Raw genomic sequence first — 26,557 nt, 5'->3', positions numbered from 1 at the left:
ACAGTTTGATTGTAAATCACGAGACGAATCTTTTGAGCCTAGTTAGTCCATGATTGGACAAAGTTTGTTAAATACAAACAAAACATGCTACAGTGTCCAGATTGCAAAAATTTGCAATCTAAACAAGGCCCCAGACAGAGTTTGCCATCACCGGAGTACAAGTGCGTGCTCATCAAAAGCGTGTCATTTATACGGTTAAACTCTTCTTCTTAATTACAATCATACGCAAATCTTTTGCCTATTCGTGAGGAAAAAAAAGGCAATTGCTCCCAAGAGAGGGGAGCTGGCCGGATCGGAACAAGCAATAGAGGAGGTACATAGCGACGTGCTATCATCAGTACCTGACCCATTTGCGCCCTTGGCCACCAACCTCAGGGAGCACAAAATCTTTGTTGAACAATGCAATGCAAAGCTAGCACCGCCGGTTTTCATGCTCGCGCCAGCCGCTAGCAATGAAATGAAGCACAGGCGAACCCATAGTTTTTCATGTCTTTTCTTGGTCGAATAAAATCGCATTTTCCTCAACCATTTCACTATTTTAACATCGTTGCATGCAGAAACGGATGTTATATAGGCAGCATGCTTCCTGGCCGCTGACTTGTAGTACTATCTATCATCAGCCATCACACCATGGGTGTGCGTGTGCTCTGAAACACGGTTTCCAGTTTCCACTGCCGCAGCGCGTTAGCGGCAATTAATGCAAGGTCAAGTCATGAACTAGAAAACTAATCACATGTGGTGCGGGCTAACAACTCCCAGACAGAGTTTGCCATCACCGGAGTACAAGTGCTGCTACCAGTATCACTTTACACCCAGTCAGGCACCCACCACCCACCAGGGCAAGCAATTGCTAAGCTCTCCACCCTAGACGGCACTTCGTTCAATTCCGAGGCTTGGAGCGCAATCCGCTCGGCGATCAGGAGAACCGGCGATGAAGGTGAATGCCGAATCATCACTTTCCTCTTCCTGAAATGCATGTCTCCATCGCCATCGTCTTTCCTCTTTTACTACAGTGGTACTGAACTGGGCATACATGCATGCTCTCCGTCCTTGCCGCAGCAAAAGATCGTGATCAGGGTGCAGATGGAGTGCGACAGGTGCCGGTCCAAGGCGCTGGCGCTGGTGGCGGCCACGGGCGGGGTGGACTCCGTGTCGCTCGCGGGCGACGGCAGGGACCAGGTCGTCGTCGTGGGCGACGACGTCGACTCCGTCAAGCTCACCAACGCACTGCGCAGGAAGGTCGGACCTGCAGAGATCGTGCAGGTCACCGAAGCCAAGAAGGAGGGGGGCGGCGGCGACAATCCTCCGGCCGCCACCGCCACCGCGCTGCCCGAGTTCGTCGCGTCGAGCCCGTGGTACTACCAGCAGTACCCGCAGCCGACGGCCGTGGTGTACGAACATCCCGCGGAGGGGTACGCGTGCGCGTACGGGTACCAGACGCGGACTGACAGCATCTGCTCCATAATGTAGTGTAGAGAGCCGGGTTCTTCCATGGAGGGATTGACTTCACTTGATTTTTTCTTTGGGCTTTTGTTTGTTGATCCGTGATCGGTGATAGGTAGTCTTTCCCGCACAATCTTTGTATCTGTACTAGTGAAGGCCGCGCGCCGGTAGGTGCATAAATTCAGGTTTATAAAGGTAGGGCTCATTTGCATACATATCTGCGGGAATATAATGGATGAGGGGGAAGGAGGGGGAAGGGAAGGAGGGGGGCACCGCAAAATCAATTGGGTCTATGCTATTTAGCTCTGCAACATGTTTGTGTTGTAGCGGAGTAACTTGTATCTGCCTAGGTGGCTGTTTCTCAGATGGTGGAGGTCGTTCTATGTAAACGAGCTGATCTTTGAACCTGTTTCATGAGCTCATTAAATTTCCATGAGCATGGATCATATAGTCTGAAGCTGGTATTTTTAGACCGAGGTAACAGAGATATAATAATGTGCAAATTAATTTTATGAGTTCTTAGCATAGTGCTGCATAGGGCTTACCTGGAGTAAAATGGTTGGGCCTCTTCGATTTTGGGATTCAAATAGTAAGAAAAGGCGGTGCCACCACTGACATAGAGTGTATCTGTAATTTACCGAGAATGACATTGGTCCATGTATAAAGGACGTACCCAGTGCAGAGAGCTCCCGCTCTGTGCGGGGTCTGGGGAAGGGTGTTAGTGGCAAGCCTTACCCTCGCCTGTGTAATACGAGGAGAGTATAGTTTTTTTTATATCTATAAATAAGGAAAATGTAATGTAAAATATTCTCAAGAAATAAGGTCTTACTGAATATTTTTGTAAGCATGCAGCTAACAAATATCTTGGCATTGTAGTGCCTCTTCGAGGCATAGGATCACATTTGGACGAGGCAGCAGCGATAAGCCTGGCAAGAACAACAAAGTAGGTCTATGAATCCAGCGGCTGGCAGCCTTCGATGGTAATGCCCAAAGCACAGAATCATCCATCTTAAACTACACAAAGCATCTGGGGCATCATACAACAATAAACTAAAAAATAGTCCTTTCATTGTTTTGAAAAGGCAGAATTATTCCCTATAGTACAAGAATTATTATATGGTTTGGACTTATTATACACAATTTTAGTAGTCGGTGAGGCCACTGTCTTTGTTAAACAGGCTAAATGCAGGGAAAAACTATAATACAAGACAAGGGGTAGGGAGAAATAAAATGAAAGAATCAATCACATGTGCTTTGTTGTCAGAGACATATAGATACGAAGCATGATCACTACATGAGGCATCAGAAAAAAAACAATAGGTTTGGCATGCATATAGTACTCAGCACGAATTTGAAAGCTTGGAAAATAATGTGATGTTCATGTAGCCAGTCCCTGTTTTTTTGTTCAGCATATTAAAAAATCAAACTCATAGGTCATAAACAATGCATCCAGTGCAGTATAATAGACAAAATTGGGAAAAATGCAAGCGATTTGCACAGGTCCTACAAACCGTGAACGTCGGAACAGGTGAATTCAGTCATGTAACGTCCAGGAACAGGCAAGTAAGCGGATTTAGCACTTTTAACTTCGAACCTAGGGGTAGTATATACTTTCTCAGCGCTTAAGAGCGGGCTCTGTCATGTATCTATGTTTTAGGAATTTCAGCATACATAACATTTCTCTGTAGCAATTTGGAAATAATAGATTTAAATAGAACATAAGGTTTCTTTATGCAAAAAAAAAAATGAACCACGCTTCGAACAAACAGGTTAATATAATCTGTATAGAATAGAAGCACAGGTAGGTTTCTTTATACTATAAAATCAACAGCGAGCCAAGAAAGGTGGAATCGCAAGATCTCTTAAAGGACTGGCAGAGCAAGGAGATAACAGGAAGGAAGGGACAGTGAAAAATAAAAAAAATGAACCTGAGATAAAATGAACAACAGAGCTATGTTGTTGAAATTACAGCTTAGCACATGAGATTCAGAGGCCTAATAAGAGGACTGGATCGCATCTTAATAAACGTAAAGCAATGGGGAAAAATAAATAAATCTAAGCATGAAAGGCAATTGTAGCTTGACATCAAAAGTAAAATTGGGAGACCTAAATGGCGATGGAACCTGGTGCTGCGCATGCAGAGGCTGCTTTTTTTTGTTACATATATCTAGAATAAGTTACCAAATCACATTTATTCATAGCCGCAAAACGCTGAGGATAGGAAAGGAAATCAGTGGAATAAATCTTCATTAGCTGACATTCAGGTAACACGAAAAATCACTTTCATCTAGCAATCTGTAAATCTGTGTTGGCCACTGATTCATGGTGTATAACCATGAATGGCACAACACTTATCATTTCACTGTTGATGTAACACCCCCGGTGTTATGAGTTCGTTTAGCATCGTGATTTAGGCCTAAGTAAAATTTCCAGAACGAGTTCCGCGGAATTTTTAATTTAAAACGTACTTGATGCGATAAGCGAATCCTGTGTGACTTAGTTTCGCGGACTCAAGTAAACGCTCAAGTTAAATCACGCCGGGCGTATAAATATTTAGGAATGTCGAATGACAATTCTGGCCAATCGATAGCAAACGGCTCGTTCTATTAGATTAAGCATGAAAAACAACTTTTATAAATAAAATAAAATCTATTAATAAATAGAATGATATACATATATATATATAGCTTTTGAATCAAATTCGAGCTTGCTAAAATTTTCATGTGCCTAGACGTTGCAGATTGACTAAAGTAGTAAACCGTTATATATATATATGTATGTGTGTGTGTATATATATATATATATATATATATGTATGTATGCATATATATTGGAATCGAAGCCAATCCAGGCGTGGAGTGCAACCAATACTACGTTATGGATTGAAACATATACATCTATCTAATCAGAATTCGAATACGTACATACATGAACGCACATGCAGTCACGGTCAGTCAGTGCATGCATCTTCCTCCCTGGAAGGCTAGAACGTCCAGCCGATCTTCTCTTGTGCTTGTACTGCTATAGCCCTCTTGTGCAGATCATGTGCACGGTGAACCACGACTAGGGCCACGGCCCTACTGGCCCCAGGCCTAGGTCCGCCAATGGTCATGTCACCTCTGTAGTCAAGACCTGCCCTTCGGACACTCCACTTCTCAGGCACCCTTTCCTCACGGCAGACTGAAGCAGTGAAGATTTTCCTCACGTCAGAATTGGAGCAGTGAAGATTTTCCATACGTCGACACTGTAGCTCGTAGAAAACACTGTTCATCCGCATCATCATGTCATTTCCGCGGCGCTTTATTACCTTTAAGCAAGCTAGTTTAGCCACTAATCTTACGACGCGTCGCTGTCGCTGTCGCGTCTTTGCTTCTCTATTCCTGCGTCTCCTGTCTTTAAAAGGATACGCCGAGCTATTTCGCTCCGCTGCTCACTTGCTTCTCTCAAATCAAGTTTCTCTGTTCTTGACCGTGAAAGTTGCGTCTATCGATTTCTCCCGAGCTGCATTAGTCAGCTGAGGTAGCTAGTCTGCGAATGATCTTCTCATTCTCCCTTCTTAATTTAATTAGCACATACACTCTTTATTGCTGATCAGCCCCGTTGTCACGACAAAGACACACTGAAGTTCAAGTCCATCATGAATCAACTATAGGATGTGGCCTATGGCTCGGTATGTCTAAGTGAAGTGCAACAATGGAGCTAATAATACGACTCAGCACAAGACTTCCAAAGTCATGGACGGATGCAAAAGGAGTTTTGAATAGCTTCAATTATTTGCTTGTTGTCTGTGCGAATGATGATCAGTGCACTGATGAAAATGACATGCTGGTCAAGTGGCAGTATTTAAGTGTAGTGTTCGTCGAGCATGGACAATTCCAGACTACTCTGATCAACTAACCCAGTTGACACGTCGAAAGACCAAAGACCACTCAAGTCCATCACCAAAAATCAAAACACGGTTCACTGCGTCTTGCATGTCTTGCACGTCGGGGGCACTGTAGCACCGTGGAAAAGCACTGTAGCCGTGAAAATTACTGTAGCACGAAGTCAAGAACCGGCTGACACGCCAGGTGACTCAGCCTGTTGTCTTGGTGGAAATTTTTGACGAGACGGCCAGCAGAGAGTTAATGCGATGCTAGCGTTTTTCTATGTTTCCAGTCGCATGTGGCTGCCGATCATGAGAGAGATGGACCGTGTGCAGGGCGTCCATTTTTTTTTTGGACCGAGCAATTGAGAGAGGAGGCAGGCATGCAGGGTTCGTACATGACACTAGCACTAGCAGCCAACACATCTTTTAAAGGGAGTACCAGCAGCCGAGTAGAGAGTGCGCTCTTTGCAGCACCAGGGCGGCTGAGCAGTCCAAGCTGCAGTAGACCCTTGTTTCTCGTCTCCAAGTGCGGCCGGCACCCCGGCGTCCGTGCCCGGTATCCCAGCGCGCTCATGCTACTGCCGCAGCACACCGGCGTGACCACGCTCTGGTTGCCTCCGCCCGCCCGCGGCATAGCGACGCCCGCACTGCCGACCTGTTGCCCTGGCTAAGCTCCAACTTATCTCTTTTGTCTTTTAAATATCTTGTTTATGTATGCTTCGCTTAGATAAGCATATTGCAACGATGTATACCATTTAGGTGCGATGGTGGATTAACTGGAGTAACCAAAAGAAGGTGTGATGGTGACCACACCCCGCGGATGGAAATGCTAACTTAGTTATAATGATGTTTACCCAGGCAAGCCCCGGTGCATAACCTCTACTTTTCTGCAGTTTAAATTATATTTGTGCATTAAGTTTAAGGAGTTGAATGAAACCCACTTGCATATATATCTTTATTCCTATGAGTCTTACTAGTATGACAGGATCGTGTAGATTGCTATGCTACAGGACTCCGGTAGAAGTCGAGTGATTGTCTGTCACTCGCGAGATACAGGAAATATGTTACTATATGATTATCACTTGGAAAATATCAAAATGGTGGAAAGAAAAATGGTGACCGGGCAGGGATATGGTTTGGGTATTGGTGAGTGTAAGGAGTTATGTCGCCGTGGACACGGGGCATAGCTTGGTTACACTATTTTTCCCTGTCTGGTCGGTTAAGGACCGATCGTTGCATATGACTCTAGGCAGGTCACAGACTTATTATCCCGAGCACATACTTGTGTATGGGCGCTTGGAAGACTTGTTGCTCTCTTGTCGCGGATCCGGCTCTTTCCGGACCGACTGTTAGGGTTTGTTTTGGTGGAGGAGGTCCTTGCACCGCACTGAGTCTGGGACTCAGGGGCGGGGGCTTGGAGTCCCAGTTTGGACGGGGACCTGGACACCCGGGATAGGAGAGTGATGGGTTGGTCCTGCTTGTGCCTGGGGTACAAGCGGGGCGTGTGTTTTCGGGGTACCCAGCTGGGGGCATTGATTCGCGAATCGCCGGGCTATCCGGTACGGCTTGTCTGCGGTTTAGCATCGTAGTAAGAACTGAAGATGAAAGATGAAAGATGGAAAAGGAAATCTGATTGCTTACCACCTGCTTGAAAGTAGCACAGGTGCTTACATAGAATGGTTAGTTAATGAACCAATGCGGCTTTTATTAAAAATCGAATATAAGGACGCACGCTTAGTAATGCTTCCTGCAAATGCAACCCACAAGCTAGATAGCCTTGCATATCCTTGGAGTCTTTTCTTTTCTCCTGTCGGGTAAGTCTTGCTGAGTACAATTGAGTACTCAGGGTTTTATTCCCCCTGTTGCAGGTGACAGGTTGATGCTAGAGCTGACCTTTGTGTGTGGATTCCTCCTAGTGGGCTCAGCGAGGATTCCTTTACGTCGCGATCGTAGTTTTTATTTATAACTCTCACCAAATGTTTTTATAAATGAAAGTTTCATAATCTGTTGTAGTAGTTTATATATCAATACTTCATCATATCATTAATAGATGTTTATTTCCGCTATAATTCTGATCACATGTTTAAATTCCGCTGTACATTAATTTATTTATAACTCTGATAATATGATTACATTCCGCTGTTATACCATAACTATTATACTCTGATGTTGTACTAAAAGGGATGTATGAAATGGTTAAGAATGATGTAAGCTTTGTTCTCTCATTTGTGATCCTGATGGCAAAAATGTGGATTTTCGGGTTCTCCCCTGGGGTGTGCCCGACGGAACCGAGTAATTTAGTGTTCTCCCTTGAGTGCTTAGTGTCTAATGGAAGACAAGCACTCCTGTGAGGCATTAGATTAGGCGGTTCTGCTACAGGTGGTATCAGAGCATAAATGAGGAAATAAAGCTTTCAAAACCTTTTCTAAGCTAAAATTTGACAACCTGTTTTTACAAAAAGTTAGGACGTTTATATGTGAAGTTATATAAGTAGCCCTATTACTATAGTTATGTATCCAGGATAGATGGCACTCTGCTGACTTAGATAGGCTTAATCAAGTTTTCTGCAGGTACACTGACTCGAGCATAGTTCGATAGTATCGACTAGCTACAAGGAGAGAACGATGTGCCAAAAATCTGAGAACGGTTGCCCTATATGCTGGCAACAGTGGAAGGACGTATAGGACGTGCATTCATGCATATCCTGTTTGTGCATTGTAGCGCTCGTATTGCTTGTAGTTACACCCTCCATAGGTGTCACGATTGACTCGTTCCTGTTCCATAGTTAGGTCTACACTGTGGCTCTATGTTCTGTGTTCGCTCATGGTTTCACGCCTGTCGTGACCCATGTCCCCCGTACCCCTTTTATGTGCTCTTGTCGGACCCTTGCCCTGCAGTCGTACTAGTCAGTAATAGGCCTCGAACATCGCTCGCCTCGAACACGCGGAATTTGGTCGATTCATCGTAGTGATCTCGCGCGGGAACCCTGGTGAACCGCGCCAGGACCACTGAGCGCTCCGCCTTTATAAGCAGAGCCTGACTTAGCTATTGGTATCACCACTCGGCGCATTTTAGCTCGCTTAGCTTTTCCTTTGAGCTAGCTTTCCGCTTAGCCTTCCTTGCAACCACCACCAAAGATGGCAGGAGCCTGCGTTAGTACCTACTGCCTAAACGTTGAGGGTTTTCCCAAAATCCTGCATACCACCCTACAAAAGCTCGGAGTCAAAGATCGTCCCGAGTATGAGGGCCGTGAGTATGAGGAGCATGGCACCGAGCGGTGTGAGGTTACCATCTACATCGGGAAGAGTGAGGAGTTCCCCGACCTCACTGAAGCCTGGAGTGTGACCGCAACCGGGTTTCGCTTCACCGACACCTACCAGGTTGTGGCCCGCAAAGCCTTGCGGTACCTCTGCCAGATCTATGAGGAGCCCATTGCCCGTACCCCCATGCGGTTCTTTCCACCTTTGGACAGGAATCGGCGGGCATGGAGGGCTCGCATGGAGGCCTTGCAAGGGCGGGATGCGCAAGAGGATAGTCCCACCGTGGTGCACTTGACCACGTACCTGCTTGCTCTAGATGAACAGTACGATCGGCAAGCCTTGGAACTGAGGATCTGCCTCCGTCGAGCCGAGGAAGCCGAGATCTTCACCCGAATGCTCGAGGTGCAGCTCGCTGAAGCGCATGCCAGTGCTGCAGCTACTGAGAGCCGGGAGACTGCCATGTCGGAAGCTCTGAAGGAGGCTGAAGACCGGCATGTCCATCAGCTGCGCGAGGCCTATCTTGTCACTAGGGCCAAGCGAAGGACGCTGGCTGCTGAAAGGCAGGATGCCCCGATCTTGAAAGGGATCCCTATCCACTCGCCTGAAGGAAGGAGAACCGGTGATGCAGCACCACCAGCACCTCCACCCTCAGAAGTGTCAGAAGTAGAGCCCTTGATTCCTCTCACTCAGCCATTACCACGAGAAGATATAGATTAGTGGCCTTGGGATGCTGTACCCGTAGTAGTAGTGTTTTTCGTTGCTATCCTTCGGTATTGTGTTCGTGCCGTTGTTGTTCGTCCGTAGTTATTGAGATCGTCCGGTAGTAGGGAAGGTGAATGCTGTATCGTGAATGGGAGCCTGAATGTCTGTATGATGTACCCATATAAGACCGTTGGAACATGCATTTTATTTAGTTCACTGTGTTTATTGCGTTCATCTACCTTAAGGTCGTTAGGTGTGCTTAAGAGTTTTCATGGGCGAAATTAAGCGGGTTGCAAGAGAAGTTGACATTCAGATGCCAGCAGATTAGCCATGAACATAGGACACTGTATCGACTAATTGTGGATGTCCCAGCAAAACACTTGAATCTCTTTAAAACAAATCCGTCGTTGGATTTGTATTCCTTGTCCCTTGTTGTGGAGGGAACCTTTGTTGTTTAAATTTTTCCCTTGCAATACTCCCCTTACTCTGTGGTCTATGACCCCACCGCCTTCATGGCGTGTAAGTTGGTAATAGTTGCCTGGTTAAAAGCTTATGGTGCCGCGACGAAACTGAGGGCTCCCTATGGAACAGCTGCCACATGGTGACGCTGCTCGGCACGCGCTGGTATCGAGGTTGTTAACCAAGTACCTTTACTAAGTTACACCGCCATACCACTTTTGCTACAAATAATTTTCTTGAAAATGTTCAGGTGTTTAAACAGGAAATCCACAACGGGTTGATGCAAAAGTGTTCTCTCAAAGTAAACAAGAGGAGATGGTTTTGGAGGAAGAAAGTATGACATGGTCTTAGTCTACATGAAAGACGGACGTGGTCGAGTAAAGGAAGGAAAAGAAGAGTAGTAAGGAAGGATAGTCTCGAGTAGTAGGGAGTGCTTGTAAAAGCCTGAGTGGATGTCATGTCCCAAGCCCTGTGTTTAGTTGACCACGCTATGTATGCCGGGTTATTTCATTGCATGCCCTGTAAACGCCGTCTGTGTCAGGCCCTTTAGCTTCCTTTTCTCGCGTGGCCGCAGCTTTGTGCCGCACTCGCTGTCCTTGTGCACTGTGCACTTTTCCTTTTCCTGTCGTCCGATCGGCTCTCTACCCCGCACCGTCGTTTCCCGTACCGGACCCCCCCCCCTCATTTCCCCTTCCCTCTCCTTTCTCTCTTCTTTTGGTGACACGACCGCCGCACTCCTACCTCCTCGAGCGGACCCCCTCTCCTCTCCTTTATTTCCCACTCTACCGCTCGCGCAGGAAGCGCACCATGTTCGATCTTATCTTCACAGCATGAACCGTCTATGTATCCCATCCCCGCCGCATCCGCTTCCGTTGTGATACGCCTCACCTCTGTTCGCCTCTATAAAATACCCTTGGTCCTTATTCTTCTTCTTCATCCCCATTCCCCTCGCATTCAGCGCAGAGCTACAAAATCTAGTCGACGGCGTGAAGCTAGGTTCGTGAGTCCGAGGTGATGGTGTAATCTGAAGAGAAGAAAGGATCTGGTTTTTTGGAGAAGTTCAAGTCTACCTTTGGATAGCTCGATCTTAGGGTTCGCAATGTTTTACTTCTCAGTCGACTGTTTTTGGATCTGTTGGTGCTACGCTATGTTTTGGATAATCATTATCTTGTTGTTTCTCCATTGCCCTCGTCTATCTCGACTTCTAGATTAAGTCTCGGTTGTACCAAGTTGCTCTTAACCATGTATCCCTAGATCCCTGTGTGGATTAGTATTTGAAGTCGTGTAATCTTTCGGGTAATCTCTGATCTATGAAATGTACTCGCGTTTTCCCTCTTCTGGTTCTTGCTTCGAATCTCGGGACGAGATTTTTTTTAGGGGGGTTGGTTGTAACACCCCTGGTGTTATGAGTTCGTTTAGCATCGTGATTTAGGCCTAAGTAAAATTTCCAGAACGAGTTCCGCGGAATTTTTAATTTAAAACGTACTTGATGCGATAAGCGAATCCTGTGTGACTTAGTTTTGCGGACTCAAGTAAACGCTCAAGTTAAATCACGCCGGGCATATAAATATTTAGGAATGTCGAATGACAATTCTGGCCAATCGATAGCAAACGGCTCGTTCTATTAGATTAAGCATGAAAAACAACTTTTATAAATAAAATAAAATCTATTAATAAATAGAATGATATACATATATATATATAGCTTTTGAATCAAATTCGAGCTTGCTAAAATTTTCATGTGCCTAGACGTTGCAGATTGACTAAAGTAGTAAACCGTTATATATATATGTATGTGTGTATATATATATATATATATATATATATATATATATATATATATATATATATATATATATATATATATATATATATATATATGTATGTATGTATGTATGCATATATATTGGAATCGAAGCCAATCCAGGCGTGGAGTGCAACCAATACTACGTTATGGATTGAAACATATACATCTATCTAATCAGAATTCGAATACGTACATACATGAACGCACATGCAGTCACGGTCAGTCAGTGCATGCATCTTCCTCCCTGGAAGGCTAGAACGTCCAGCCGATCTTCTCTTGTGCTTGTACTGCTATAGCCCTCTTGTGCAGATCATGTGCACGGTGAACCACGACTAGGGCCATGGCCCTACTGGCCCCAGGCCTGGGTCCGCCAATGGTCATGTCACCTCTGTAGTCAAGACCTGCCCTTCGGACACTCCACTTCTCAGGCACCCATTCCTCACGGCAGACTGAAGCAGTGAAGATTTTCCTCACGTCAGAATTGGAGCAGTGAAGATTTTCCATACGTCGACACTGTAGCTCGCAGAAAACACTGTTCATCCGCATCATCATGTCATTTCCGCGGCGCTTTATTACCTTTAAGCAAGCTAGTTTAGCCACTAATCTTACGACGCGTCGCTGTCGCTGTCGCGTCTTTGCTTCTCTATTCCTGCGTCTCCTGTCTTTAAAAGGATACGCCGAGCTATTTCGCTCCGCTGCTCACTTGCTTCTCTCAAATCAAGTTTCTCTGTTTTTGACCGTGAAAGTTGCGTCTATCGATTTCTCCCGAGCTGCATTAGTCAGCTGAGGTAGCTAGTCTGCGAATGATCTTCTCATTCTCCCTTCTTAATTTAATTAGCACATACACTCTTTATTGCTGATCAGCCCCGTTGTCACGACAAAGACACACTGAAGTTCAAGTCCATCATGAATCAACTATAGGATGTGGCCTATGGCTCGGTATGTCTAAGTGAAGTGCAACAATGGAGCTAATAATACGACTCAGCACAAGACTTCCAAAGTCATGAACGGATGCAAAAGGAGTTTTGAATAGCTTCAATTATTTGCTTGTTGTCTGTGCGAATGATGATCAGTGCACTGATGAAAATGACATGCTGGTCAAGTGGCAGTATTTAAGTGTAGTGTTCGTCGAGCATGGACAATTCCAGACTACTCTGATCAACTAACCCAGTTGACACGTCGAAAGACCAAAGACCACTCAAGTCCATCACCAAAAATCAAAACACGGTTCACTGCGTCTTGCATGTCTTGCACGTCGGGGGCACTGTAGCACCGTGGAAAAGCACTGTAGCCGTGAAAATTACTGTAGCACGAAGTCAAGAACCGGCTGACACGCCAGGTGACTCAGCCTGTTGTCTTGGTGGAAATTTTTGACGAGACGGCCAGCAGAGAGTTAATGCGATGCTAGCGTTTTTCTATGTTTCCAGTCGCATGTGGCTGCCGATCATGAGAGAGATGGACCGTGTGCAGGGCGTCCATTTTTTTTTTGGACCGAGCAATTGAGAGAGGAGGCAGGCATGCAGGGTTCGTACATGACACTAGCACTAGCAGCCAACACATCTTTTAAAGGGAGTACCAGCAGCCGAGTAGAGAGTGCGCTCTTTGCAGCACCAGGGCGGCTGAGCAGTCCAAGCTGCAGTAGACCCTTGTTTCTCGTCTCCAAGTGCGGCCGGCACCCCGGCGTCCGTGCCCGGTATCCCAGCGCGCTCATGCTACTGCCGCAGCACACCGGCGTGACCACGCTCTGGTTGCCTCCGCCCGCCCGCGGCATAGCGACGCCCGCACTGCCGACCTGTTGCCCTGGCTAAGCTCCAACTTATCTCTTTTGTCTTTTAAATATCTTGTTTATGTATGCTTCGCTTAGATAAGCATATTGCAACGATGTATACCATTTAGGTGCGATGGTGGATTAACTGGAGTAACCAAAAGAAGGTGTGATGGTGACCACACCCCGCGGATGGAAATGCTAACTTAGTTATAATGATGTTTACCCAGGCAAGCCCCGGTGCATAACCTCTACTTTTCTGCAGTTTAAATTATATTTGTGCATTAAGTTTAAGGAGTTGAATGAAACCCACTTGCATATATATCTTTATTCCTATGAGTCTTACTAGTATGACAGGATCGTGTAGATTGCTATGCTACAGGACTCCGGTAGAAGTCGAGTGATTGTCTGTCACTCGCGAGATACAGGAAATATGTTACTATATGATTATCACTTGGAAAATATCAAAATGGTGGAAAGAAAAATGGTGACCGGGCAGGGATATGGTTTGGGTATTGGTGAGTGTAAGGAGTTATGTCGCCGTGGACACGGGGCATAGCTTGGTTACACTATTTTTCCCTGTCTGGTCGGTTAAGGACCGATCATTGCATATGACTCTAGGCAGGTCACAGACTTATTATCCCGAGCACATACTTGTGTATGGGCGCTTGGAAGACTTGTTGCTCTCTTGTCGCGGATCCGGCTCTTTCCGGACCGACTGTTAGGGTTTGTTTTGGTGGAGGAGGTCCTTGCACCGCACTGAGTCTGGGACTCAGGGGCGGGGGCTTGGAGTCCCAGTTTGGACGGGGACCTGGACACCCGGGATAGGAGAGTGATGGGTTGGTCCTGCTTGTGCCTGGGGTACAAGCGGGGCGTGTGTTTTCGGGGTACCCAGCTGGGGGCATTGATTCGCGAATCGCCGGGCTATCCGGTACGGCTTGTCTGCGGTTTAGCATCGTAGTAAGAACTGAAGATGAAAGATGAAAGATGGAAAAGGAAATCTGATTGCTTACCACCTGCTTGAAAGTAGCACAGGTGCTTACATAGAATGGTTAGTTAATGAACCAATGCGGCTTTTATTAAAAATCGAATATAAGGACGCACGCTTAGTAATGCTTCCTGCAAATGCAACCCACAAGCCAGATAGCCTTGCATATCCTTGGAGTCTTTTCTTTTCTCCTGTCGGGTAAGTCTTGCTGAGTACAATTGAGTACTCAGGGTTTTATTCCCCCTGTTGCAGGTGACAGGTTGATGCTAGAGCTGACCTTTGTGTGTGGATTCCTCCTAGTGGGCTCAGCGAGGATTCCTTTACGTCGCGATCGTAGTTTTTATTTATAACTCTCACCAAATGTTTTTATAAATGAAAGTTTCATAATCTGTTGTAGTAGTTTATATATCAATACTTCATCATATCATTAATAGATGTTTATTTCCGCTATAATTCTGATCACATGTTTAAATTCCGCTGTACATTAATTTATTTATAACTCTGATAATATGATTACATTCCGCTGTTATACCATAACTATTATACTCTGATGTTGTACTAAAAGGGATGTATGAAATGGTTAAGAATGATGTAAGCTTTGTTCTCTCATTTGTGATCCTGATGGCAAAAATGTGGATTTTCGGGTTCTCCCCTGGGGTGTGCCCGACGGAACCAAGTAATTTAGTGTTCTCCCTTGAATGCTTAGTGTCTAATGGAAGACAAACACTCCTGTGAGGCATTAGATTAGGCGGTTCTGCTACAGTTGAGCACAACTTGCATAGGGAAACATAAAAGGCAACAAGGTATGAGCCTGACCTCATTGGCAAGAATAAAGCAAATGGCGAAGAAGCATGTGAAAAAAGCTTACACAATAGCAGATAATGAGAGGACTGGCTGAAAATGGACCCAAAATTTACCATAAATCCAAAACGATACCAAATTAGTATCAGGAAAATTAGTATCTCACTCACCTTTATCCAGCAAACAAATTCCAATTGCACAGAGCTGCACAAATGAATAGGATCAGTATACGCAAATTAGGATAAACCTCTGACATAGGGAGCAGGTGCACTGAAAGTTGTCTTCTTTTGAAACTTGAAAGCGAGTGAGCGAGCAGCCGTTGCAGGTTTACTACTGGAGTACTACTACTGACCATGCTGGAAGCTAAAAAGCAACGGTTCACCTGCTACTGAAAGAGCATGTCTTTCTTTTTCTGATACCTGTGCAAATGTACGTAGCAAAGACCAATGGCCTCAGACCTTTGCAGAGAATCCCCCGCTGTATGTTCCGCATAAGGACAGTACAACCAGAATAATAATATGATTACGAGAATAGCCCCAAAAGGAACAGGCATGTATTACACAAGGAGCAATTTTAGTGTCTCCCTCAGCAAACACGTAATGAAAGGAATTCAACAATAGGGAGTGCAATCTAAATTGGAATTTTAAAAGAACCAAGATCAATGAGAATGAAAATTTTACTAACCCCACAACCTTTAATGTGTCATTCGTGGAAAGAGGAGGTTCAGTGCTGTGCTGAAATGTGCATCTCCTGCAGACACGTTGGATAGATCAACTCAGAAAAAAGAGAGGCATGTCATAAATTTTGACAGCACTGAATAATTTCTAACACGGTTTGGAAGGCATAGAGTGATCTAAAATATAGGATTCACATGAGTAAAGCAATGCAGTTTCCCTGGGGCAAGCCATTAGCATCTCAAGAAATGGTGTACCTGTATACAAGCATGAAAACATACAAATATTCGTTTTTGAGCGGCACCTTTGGAGCAAGTCAGGTGAGTGGAAGCTTTATAGCCTACAATGAACCAAATATTTTAGATTAGGTAACGTATGCAAGGAAAATTATATGGAAGAAGAAAATCGGATGCATCACCAAGTACTACCCGAAGAGCAATGATTTTAGAAAAGCTTGGCCTGTAGGCAGTCAGTTGCTTGCAATTACTTTTTTAGTTAAATATCTTGCTTAAAACTGAAAGAACCCTCAGACCACAGGGAAATAGGTACCTGCAGGTCACCACAAGAATAACCTCACTGCAAAAATAATGCCGGTTGCACGCGATTATGCGAACAACACCACAGGGGGAACAGGGACTCACCTGCACAGATGTTATGGCAAAGAAGCAAAGCATGGGGAGAGGCTTTCTAAGAAGCGTCTCTGTGCGAACACAAATAGTAAGATCTGTGCTCCAACATTGTAAGACATGAAAGCTTATTTAGGATGAGGCAACAAATGAACCTCATAATGGCTTTCGCATGGTGAAAACAAATTCTTGCGATAGGAAGATGGTGGAACCAGAACTAAGATATGGAGGACCATATAGCATATGATTTCCAGGGGGAACAGGGATTGTGTAGTTTCATTTTGCAAAAACACAGATCTTTCCAATTTACCATGAAGCAATTTAATGTTAACTTTTCTCACACTCTTATCTCCTTCAAATGACACTTTCAAAGTATCCCAAATTTACTTTGTACTTTCCATTCCATTTACCTTTCTAAACTCATTCGGACTTAAGCTTGATACAAGCAAAGCTACGGCTTGTGCATTTTGATGGAGATTGTGCACTTCTTCCGGAGCTATCTCTCTATCTTCATCGGTAGGACCAATCGGTGTATCTCGTTCCATCAAAGTGAGGTGGCTTGTCAATGTTGACTGAAGGGGTATGTAGAGGTGAACCTTTGATGAGTTGTCCATAGTCGAAGTTCATGTTTGAATATATTCCCTTTCCATGAGCATGCTCACCGGCTCCAATATCACTAGCAGCATCTTTGTTTGCTTCATTCTTGTCACTTGTTGCATCATTCTTGCCACTTGTTGCATCATCAACCTTCTTGCTCAATTCTTTCTTCATCTTGCTCATCTCATCTTGCATCTTTTTTATTTTATCTTGAAAGAACTTGACTTGAGCAACCATCAACTCTTCAACTATCTTCTTGGCCATCTCAGTGGTGTCGGCTTGCATCTTGTCGGTCTCCGACATTGTTTCTTCTTACGTGGTGAAGCGCTAAAAGAAGACCTCGCTCCAATTGAAAGGATCTAAACAATGCCTACAAGGGGGTGAATAGGCGTATCTAAAAATTTCTGCGTAAACTCAAAGTCAAATATCAATGTCAGTCGGAAGTTCCGACTGTTTGGGCCAGAACTTCCGGCAGCCGGAAGTTCCGACGCAAACAGCCGGGAGTTCCAACACCTACGTGAAATTCACTACAAGTGCTAAAATAAATTTTGAGTGAAAGATATCTTACAACCCCACTCCGTAGTGGTAAAGTGAAGTGTTGGGGTTGCTCCTTTGACGCCAGAAGGTCACCACTCCATAGATCGAGTCCAAACCCTAAGAGGAGAGTTGGAGAGAAAGACAAACCAACAAGAACAAATATGATAGAATAAATCACAACAACAACAAGCACGCGGGACAAGAATTTATCCTGAGGTTCGGCAACCCCACAAAGGAGCTCCTACGTCCTCGTTGTTGAGGTCACCACCAAGGTCAGAGTCTCTTCCACCTCCTTGCCTCTCTCAAAGCAACCACAAAGGTTACTTGAGTTTTTTCACTAAGAAATCAAGGGTAATACAAACTTCCCAAGGCTCTTCCACAAGATCGAAGCTCTTGGGCGACGCCTAGCCGGCTAGGGTTCCAAGAACCCAAGAGTAATAGACGCAAATCCAACCGACTTGACGAAAAAATCAAGTGCTCAAGCTTGCCAAAGTGATTCTCTCACTCAATCCACTCTCCTTTCACTCAAAACCCTAGGGGAATCAAAGATTGGAGCAAAGGGGAGAGGAGAGGGGTGCCTTGAATGCTTAGGAGCTGTTTTGGATGAAGGTTGGTGAGCAATGAATAATTGGTTCACAGTTAGAAGAGAGGAGAGAGCTATTTATAATCATAGTGAAATCCAACCATTCAGATTTGGGTCGGAAGTTTCGACACAGATCGTCGGAACTTCCGGCCCTTCGTAAAACACTGTTCAAGGCACAGTCAAAGGTGGTCAACACAGCTGGAGTCGGAACTTCCGGTGGAATGCTGGAACTTTCAGCAGTCGGGACTTCCGACTCACGTCGGAACTCCCGACCCAGAGCCAAGCCAGGAGGCTAAGTCCCAAAGCGTCGGGACTTCTGGTGGGAGCCGGAATTTTTGGCACCCAGAACTCCTGACTCACGTCGGGACTTCCGACGGGCGAGCGAGCGCAGGCGTGCTAACGGCTAAGTCCTAAAGTGTTGGAACTTCCGACACCAAATGCCGGAATTTCCGATGGCCTAACTACTAAAAGTCCAAGAACTATATCTAAGTGTTCATGAGGTGATTTTGCGTCTCTCTTTTGATTTTATTTTTATGCTTGAGCACTCTATCTTCCTCAGACCACCTAAACTTGCATCCCTCTTTATAGTATGACATACCTGTCGGTGTTTCGAACCGGGGGGTCCTCAACCGACTAGTGAATTTGTTCTACGTGCTCCCGATTCCGGATGGTGATGCAAAGAGACACAAGATTTATACTGGTTCGGGCAATCGGTGCCCTACGTCCAGTCTGAGAGATCAAACTTGTATTCCTCGCACCGAAGTGCTTGTAGTAGGGGGTTACAAGCTAAGGGAGAGAAGGAGCTAGTCCCAGGTCTCAGCAGGGTGTCATGTGGGCCGTCTGAGACGTTGCTCTCAAGCAGCTGGAATATGTGCGCGTGTGTTACCCCGCCCCCCTTTCTCTAAGTGGCCCAAGTCCTCTCCTTTTATAGTTGAAGGGAGGACATGGACCGTACATGCATTACTATGCGGCGTCGTGCCAATAGGGGTGGCACGTCCAAGCCCTGTGGCCTGTTCCTGTGGCGGCATGGTCGTAGGAGTGGTCCATCCTTGGAGTACTGGGGCGGCGTGGTTGTCCCATCAGATCCTGTGCGTCGTGGGAGCCCTGGGAATGCCTCATAGTGGACGCGGCGGTGAACGTGCAAGCCACTGTGGACGGACTGTGCGCGAGACCGGGACTTAGTTGGTGCCGAGGCTTGCACTGCAGTGGGGAGGTCTCGGCAGGCACGAACCCCAAGATCGCCGAGGCCCTGGTGTACAATGCCGAGGCCTTGAGCGGGCGGTTGATCGTGGGTACAGCGTTAGGACACAGTGGCTGGTAATCCCCGTTGTTCCCTGTCCCAGCTGGTATGGCGCGGATCATGGACACAGTGTTAGGACACAGTGGCCGGTAATCCCCATCGTTCCCTGTCCCAGCCGGTATGGCGCGGATGCGACCTCGGGTCACGTCGGCCATTCTGTGGCGTTGAGCCACCGTCCGGCTGAGATTGCGGGAGTGGTTGAAGTATTAATGAGACGTGACGTGCTGTCGGGAGGTTGACCGAGGCAGGGGGCGACAGCCTGCGGACGAGCTGGCCTCGAGCGACACGGAGAATGAGGCCTCGCGCGAGACGGAGATCAGGCTCCTTACCGAGGCCTCGCGCGAGAGGCCTCGTGCGATACGGAGAATGCACCTCCTGCCGAGGCCTTCTGTGGAGAGCCTCGGGCGAGGCGAAGACGGTGTTTCCTGCCGAGGCCTTCCTGGGGAGCCTCGCACAAAGCGGAGTTTGCGTGAGGATGCTGAGACCTCCTGTTCGAGGCTCGAGGCGAGGAGGTGGAGGACCCAGTGGGCTCGGTCGTGGCGGATGAGGGACCCACGACTTACCTTCTAGTTTTTATTTTATTTTTTAGATGGGACTTTAGCGACCCTTTCGATGTTTGCTTGGGGTACCCCGTTCTGAGGTACCCGACAGTAGCCCCCGAGCCTCGGGGGGAGTGCGTGCACTCCCCCTGAGGGCTTGCTGAGGCTTGTTTTATACCTGCCTTGTAGGAATTGGGGTTTGTTTTTTGAGGTTCCGGTGGGTGCGCGCGAGCGCACCCGCCGGGTGTAGCCCCCGAGCCCCTGGAGGAGTGGAGTTACTCCTCCAGGGGCTTTCTTCATTTTTGCGTCTAAACGAGTGGTTCTTGTTGCATTTGCCGAGCCCCCAAGCGCAAGTTCGGGTTGCGGGGGTCTCGGCGAGGCTGCAGGAAAAAGCCCTCTAGCCTCCGCACGGGGCGAGAGGTTTGTCAGGGGTCCCCTGACTTTGGGTATGATCCTCCCGCTTCCTTTCGCTCGGAAGGAGGGGTGGAATGTGCTACGCTACCCTCGATGGGCACGAGCATGGACACTTCCGGTGAGCTGTTAGCGGGTAGTCCGAGTGGAGGCCCGAGCCCCGTTCGCTGGGGGACGGCTAGTGGTCCAGAGATGCACTCCAAGAGTACCAGGGGGTTTCTCTAGTGGGTGCCGAGGCCATTCGCGGGCCTCGGTGGCTCGGTGCCTCCCTACGGTGGGATCCCATTCGGATACTTCCCCGCCGGTCTCGGACACGACTTAGGACACCCCGAGCGACCGTTCACTCGGGCCTGGGCCATTCGTAGGCTCGCCCCGATGTCGTCCCTGACTTTGTTGCCCTGGGGCGGCTGTCGAAACCTTTTGGAGGCCCAGCCTTCGAACCCCTAGACCGTAACGGGCTTGGTGCCCTTTATCGTGTTTGTAGCGAAACCTCTAGCGCGGTTTTGGACTATTTTGTCTTCGTCTTGGGTGTTCTGGCCCTTTCATCTGATCTTCACATGTCCTTTTCATTCGGACAGAGGGTTAGTTTGTCGAGCCCATTCTGGTCTCGGCAAGGTTGCAGGAAGAGCCCCTAGCCTCTGCGTGAGAGGGCCGTCGGGAGTTCTCCTGACTTTTTATACGCCCCTCGCGCGTGAGGGTTTGTTTGCCGAGGCCCCTTTGGACGCGAGCCTGGGTCGTGGGGTCTCGGCATATTTGCAGGAGGAGCCCCCTAGCCTCTGCATAGGGCGAGAAGGCCGTCGGGGGTTCCCCTGACTTTTTATGCGACCCTCGCGCTTCCTTTTCGCTCGGAAGGAGGGGTGGAATGTGCCTCGCTACCCTCGATGGGCATGAGCGGTGGCACTTCCGGTGAGCTGTTATCGGGTAGTCCGAGTGGAGGCCCGAACCCCGTTCATTAGGGGACGGCTAGCGGTCTAGAGACACACTCCAAGAGTACCAGAGGATTTCTCTAGTGGGTGCCGAGGTCGTTCGTTGGGCCTCGGTGGCTCGGTGCCTCCCTACGGTGGGATCCCATTCGGATACTTTCCTGCCGGTCTCGGACACGACTTTGGGCATTCCAAGCGTTTCGCTCGCTTGGGCCTCGGCCCCGTATAGGCTCGCCCGCAGTCGCCCCTGACTCTGTTATCCTAGGGCGGCTGTCGAAACCCTTTGGGGTCCAGTCTTCGAACCCTTGGATCGTAATAGGCTCAGAGCCCGGTTCCTTCCTATGAAAGGAACATGCCGCGGGGAATATCTTCCCTATTGGCTCGGCAATAGGTGGCGCGCCTTTTGAGGCGGTTTCATGGGGAGGCGAAACAACGCCTGCTGCCGTAGTGGCCGAGCATGACATGATGGACGGGACGTAACTGTCCTCGCATTTAATGCGGGAGACGTGGGCACGTGGGCCATCGAAATCGGCTCATGGTTAACCACGCCGGACGGGGGAAAACCTCCCTGATTTCATCGCCCGTTCGTTTCGCCTCCTCCCTACATAAATACCCGAGGAATCTCGTCCCTCCTCGTCTTACCTTGCTCGTATTAGCACCACCTCCGTCGAGTCGTCGCCAGAGCAGCGAGTGCCGGGAAGAAGAGGAGAGGAGAGCGAGCCTAGGGAGAAAGCGAGAAAAAAGCGAGAGCATAGGAGGGAGAGAGAAAAAAACTCACCACCACACCCGATTCCTCCGTCGCACCCATGGCCGGCAACATCGTCGTTGTCGAGGCAGACCCTTGGGATCCGTCGGACGTCACCGAGGAGATGCTCCAGTCGCTTGTCGACGGTGGACTCCTCCGCCCGGTGACAGACCCTAGTAGGCCAGAGTGGATTGCTCCGTACGGCGAGCTGGAGCCGAGGCCCCGCGACGGCTACGTTGTGAGCTTCGTTTCCTTCCACGAGCGTGGCCTCGGTGTCCCGGCGGACCGGTTCATGCAGGCGCTCCCGCACTACTACGGCGTGGAGCTCCACAATTTTAATCCCAACTCCATCGCTCAGGCGGCTATCTTCGTTGCCGTCTGCGAGGGGTATTTGGGGATCGCTCCCCATTGGGAGTTGTGGCTCCACCTATTCCAGGCGGGGCACACTACCAAGCCGACGGGCACGTCGGGTAAGAGGAAGGCATCGAGGGCCGGAGGCTGCACCCTCCAAGTGCGTCAGGACTGCCTGCACCTCTACATCCTAGCCCAACTCGCGTCCTCCAACCGCCGGTGGTACACGAGTTGGTTTTACCTCCGCAACGACGATGGAGGACTCCCTCCCTATACTGGGCGGATTGTGGAGAGTTGCCCAGAGAAATGGAAGTGGGGTGTCCCGAAGGTCGACCAGCCCAAGCTGGAGCCACTCCTGGAGGGGCTGGCGAGGCTGCGGGGCCATGGCCTCACCGTCGCTGTGGTCGTGGCCGCCTTCCACCGCCGGAGGGTGCTGCCGCTGATGGCTCGACGGCGGTGGCTGTTCGAGATGAGGCCGGGTGGGCCCGTGGAAGGCACCCGGATGTCTTCCTCCACCCTCTCCGACGAGGAAATTCTCCGTCGAGTGGGGGAGACGGTAGATGCGAAGTTGAGGGGCGGCAACCTGACCCCCTTCGCGATGCGACCATCGCGGGGGTTCCTTTCGCTGGTAAGTCGAGTGCCATTGTAGCCTCTGAGCCTCCTCAATCTTCCCTTATCCCTTGTTTCCTTATGCGCATTTGTCGTTCCTTCAGGGGATGAGGGACATGCGTTCCTCTCCGCCGCCCGTTCCCGAGGACGTGGGGCGGCGGGCGACCAACCGCGCTTACGTCGACGCGCAGAAGAAGCAAAAGGACGCTAAGGCGGCGAAGCGCACGAAGCACATCCTTACGCGCGAGGCATTGGATAAGCGCCGCCGTCAGCAATGGAAGGATGGTCTCCCGTTGGAGGAATCCCCGTCGACGTCGTTGTCGACGGAGGCTTCGGACGGGAACGACAAGGGCGAGGGAGGGCGAGGTCCCCTAGACCACCTTTTTGATGTCATGGAGGTGGCGCCCGGGGCGTCGGCAAGCAGCCCGGCACCCCCGGGAAGGGGAGGAGAAGCGGACCCAGGGCCGGCGGTTGCCCGCTCCGGGGCCGAGGCCGATACGCCCGAGGCGCGGGCGTTAGGCAAACGCGCCATCAGCCCGGTAGGCTCGGTGGCCGTGGCGGAGCAGGTGGCGGTGGAGGCAACGCCACCGCCCCCGCAGAGGACCGAAGGGGCACCGGGGTCCGCTGAGGATCGACCGGCGCCAATGGATATGGATGCGACGCCACTGCCGCCGCCTCCGCCGTTGCGGATGAGGTTTGCTGTGGTGAAGCGGGGGCCGCCCCATTCTAAGTAAGTGTATTTTTGGCAGGGTCGTAGTGTCTTCCGTTCACTTTTTTGGTCTCGCGCTGACCCTGTAGGTTAATTTTCTTTAGTCGGAAGCGGCCTGCGGATGACCTCCCCTTGGCGCCCCTCAAGGCGCTTAAGGCGAGCCCCGGCTCCTCCACCCACTGGGTGGCGGAGGCACAAGCCGCCATCCAACGTGGCGCGGCGTCGGCGAGGGTCGACCCAAAGGAACCGGCCGCCCAAGGAGGGGTTGCCGAGGTGGCCCCTACACGGTCGGATGGGGCCATTGTGCCCTTTGTTGCCGAGGCTCCCGGGGCCTCCGAGGCTGAGGCGATGGAGGCCCTGGCGCCCACGACCGCCGAGACCGCAGTGTCCGCGGTCGGCGTTTCTGCGTCTACCGAGGCCACAATGGCGGAGGCCGGAGCCCCCGAGACCGCCGAGGCCGTGATTGCAGAGGCCGGAGCCCCCGAGGTCACCACGGCTGTCGTGATGGTGGCGAGGCCGTCTGTGCAGGAGGCGGAGATGCAGGCAGCGGAGGCCTCGACCGTGCCCTTGGCTCAGGGCCCGCCGTTGTTGCGGGAGAGCGCCTGGGAGACGGAGGTCTATCCGATCTCCTCCGACGATACTTCTCGGGTGCGGGAGGTGGTCGACGCCGAGGAGACCGATGCCATGGAGCAGCCGGCGCCGCTCTTGGACAAGGGAAGCTCGGCCCTCGTGCGGGTGCGACCCGAGCCCCGCGGGTGGGATCACCTGCGGGTACTGTGGCGGAGCCAGGACGACCCTGAGGGGGAGCCTCTGTTCGCCCTCGAGGACACGGCCGAGGGCGGGCGCTGGAGTACCTTCGAGCAGTACCGCGAGCTGGCGGAGCGGTCGCTACAGACGACGCTGTCCGTGGTGGCCGACGAACTGCCTGGAGTCGCCCAGGTTCGTGTTTTCCTTTCTCGCGTGACGTTGTTCTTTTCTCGGTTTTGTCGCAATCGACGACCTCTGCTCTGCCTCCTCAGGAGCTCGAGACCCGGTCCCTCGGGAAGTCGGTCTTCCTCCGGCGGGAGAGGGGAATTTGGGACCAGCTTCAGCGGTAGAGGGGCCTTCTTACCGATGCTAACGAGCTTCTGTCGACATGAAGCGTGGAGGTGGAGGACCTCCGCCTTCGCTATGCCGACGTGAAGGTCGAGGCGGCCACAGCCCAGACGCAGCTCACCCCCTTGGCGGCGCAGATCAAGGAGCTAGAGGAGGAGCTTACCCGTGCCATCAGCGATCGGGATGCCTTCAGATCCCGGGCTGAAGAAGCGACGGCCTCAGGCAAGGCCCTCGCTGGGCAGCTAGGGGTAGAGGAGAGTGCGCACCGGCTGACCAAAGGCGCTTTGAACGAGGCCCTTGCTTCGGTTGAGGCCTCGCAAATCGAGGCTGTGGTTTTGAGGGGGACGGTCGAGGGTGAGTTCCAGTCCCCTTGTTTCGTTTCCTTCTCCTTATGTTCGCTCCTTAACTTCTTTGTATGACGCAGAGCTGGGGAGTGAAGCTTCCAGGGCGGCGGCCGAGACCCGACGCTGGGAGCAGAAGGCCAAGGGTGAGTTCCGTGGGCTTCCGTCCCTAACTTGGGTTGTTTTTTCTCTGGCTCAACCTCGTTCCATTTTCCACGGTGCAGAGTCAGAGGCGGAGTTCGCTCGGGCCGCCGAGGCTTCCAACGCGGTGCAGACAGTGCTCGACACCGAGATCGAGGAGCACGAGGCACTGAAACGTGCCACCCTTTTCACCTGTGAGGCCTTGGAGGTCGAGGGGGTTCAGTCAGGCAGCTCCCTTGGGAGTCGCTTGATTGCGCTGAGCAGCCAGGTGCGCGAGCGACTCCGAGGGGCGATGCACACGGGTGTCAAGCGGGCGATGGCCGTCATCTCCTCTCACTACCTTGGCGTCGACCTCCCGGCCATCAGTGATGGCTATGTTCTGCCTGATGATGACGAGGAGGCCAACGCGGCGGTCGCGAAGCTGATGGAGGTGGCGGAGGGCCCTGGCGCAGTGCTGGCGACGCTCTTCGAAGAGGAGGTGGTTCCTCCCCTACCATCTGCCGGTGCTGAAGGCCCCGAGCCTTAATCTGGGCCCCGGGGGCTATGTAAAGATAGAACAGGGGTTATTTTTGTATCATAATGTTTGTGGCCGTCGAGGACCTTGTTTATGAAGTATTTGTGTTTCTTAGTTGTTTTTCTCATGCTTCCGAGCCTTTGTCCTCTGTTGCTTCTGGTCAGATTTCGTTTGCAAAATACCCCTTTGGGGCCTAAGCCGTCCCTTGAGCGAGAGGTAGTGAGGGAGTGCCGTAGCCCGGGGGAGTAGGCCGTCTCGCGACTCTACTGGCCTCTTGCTTAGGAAACAGACCTTGGTCCGAGGAGTCTTTACAAATGATTCGTTAGAGCCTGCTAGAGTCTTGGCGTAGGAATTTTTGCGAAAAACAACTAAAGAATGGTGCGTGGGACCTAGGGGGAGTCCCCCATCTAACCCTCGAGGGAGGCTTGGTTCTGCCAAGGTAGAGCCGAGTCTCCCTTGTCGTGTTGATTGTATTGCCGAGACCTACGATGGGCTCGGGGGGTTTCTCGAAAAATAAGACCAACTAAAGAACGCTTTTTAATTGTATTTCAGGAAATGACATATACAATGCTTGGAAATTTAGGGATAAAAGTGACGTAGCTGTTCTATGTTCCAAGCGTTGGTGAAGATTTCGCCCTTCTCGTTGGCCAGCTTGTAGGTCCCGGGCTTTAGTACTTGGGCGATGATGTACGGTCCTTCCCATGGCGGGGTCAGCTTGTGGCGACCCTTGTTGCTCTGTGCTAGCCTCAACACTAGGTCGCCTACCTTC

At 49.9% G+C, this 26,557-nt stretch overlaps 3 protein-coding genes across 3 annotated transcripts; all 3 read left to right on the top strand.

Moving 5' to 3' along the window:
• Nucleotides 1–834: 834 nt before the first annotated feature.
• On the top strand, nucleotides 835–1,642 carry LOC136463667 (heavy metal-associated isoprenylated plant protein 46-like). The gene is made up of 2 exons (XM_066462645.1): nucleotides 835–937; nucleotides 1,060–1,642. The coding sequence occupies exons 1-2, from the start codon at nucleotides 932–934 to the stop codon at nucleotides 1,468–1,470; spliced, it is 417 nt and encodes a 138-aa protein (XP_066318742.1). The 5' UTR covers nucleotides 835–931; the 3' UTR covers nucleotides 1,471–1,642.
• A 21,738-nt stretch (nucleotides 1,643–23,380) lies between these two features.
• Nucleotides 23,381–23,722, top strand: LOC136465795 (predicted GPI-anchored protein 58). The gene has a single exon (XM_066464391.1). The coding sequence runs from the start codon at nucleotides 23,381–23,383 to the stop codon at nucleotides 23,720–23,722; it is 342 nt and encodes a 113-aa protein (XP_066320488.1).
• Nucleotides 23,723–24,045: 323 nt separating this feature from the next.
• LOC136465794 (uncharacterized) lies at nucleotides 24,046–25,800 on the top strand. The gene is made up of 5 exons (XM_066464390.1): nucleotides 24,046–24,312; nucleotides 24,846–24,957; nucleotides 25,217–25,279; nucleotides 25,358–25,496; nucleotides 25,641–25,800. Exons 1-5 carry the CDS (start codon nucleotides 24,046–24,048, stop codon nucleotides 25,798–25,800), a joined length of 741 nt encoding a protein of 246 aa, XP_066320487.1.
• Nucleotides 25,801–26,557: the final 757 nt, after the last annotated feature.

The sequence above is a fragment of the Miscanthus floridulus genome, chromosome 7 (genome assembly GCF_019320115.1).
Source record: "Miscanthus floridulus cultivar M001 chromosome 7, ASM1932011v1, whole genome shotgun sequence".
NCBI lineage: Eukaryota > Viridiplantae > Streptophyta > Magnoliopsida > Poales > Poaceae > Miscanthus > Miscanthus floridulus.
The sequence above is the reverse complement of the archived record's forward strand: the minus strand, read 5'-3'. Positions and strand labels throughout refer to the sequence as shown.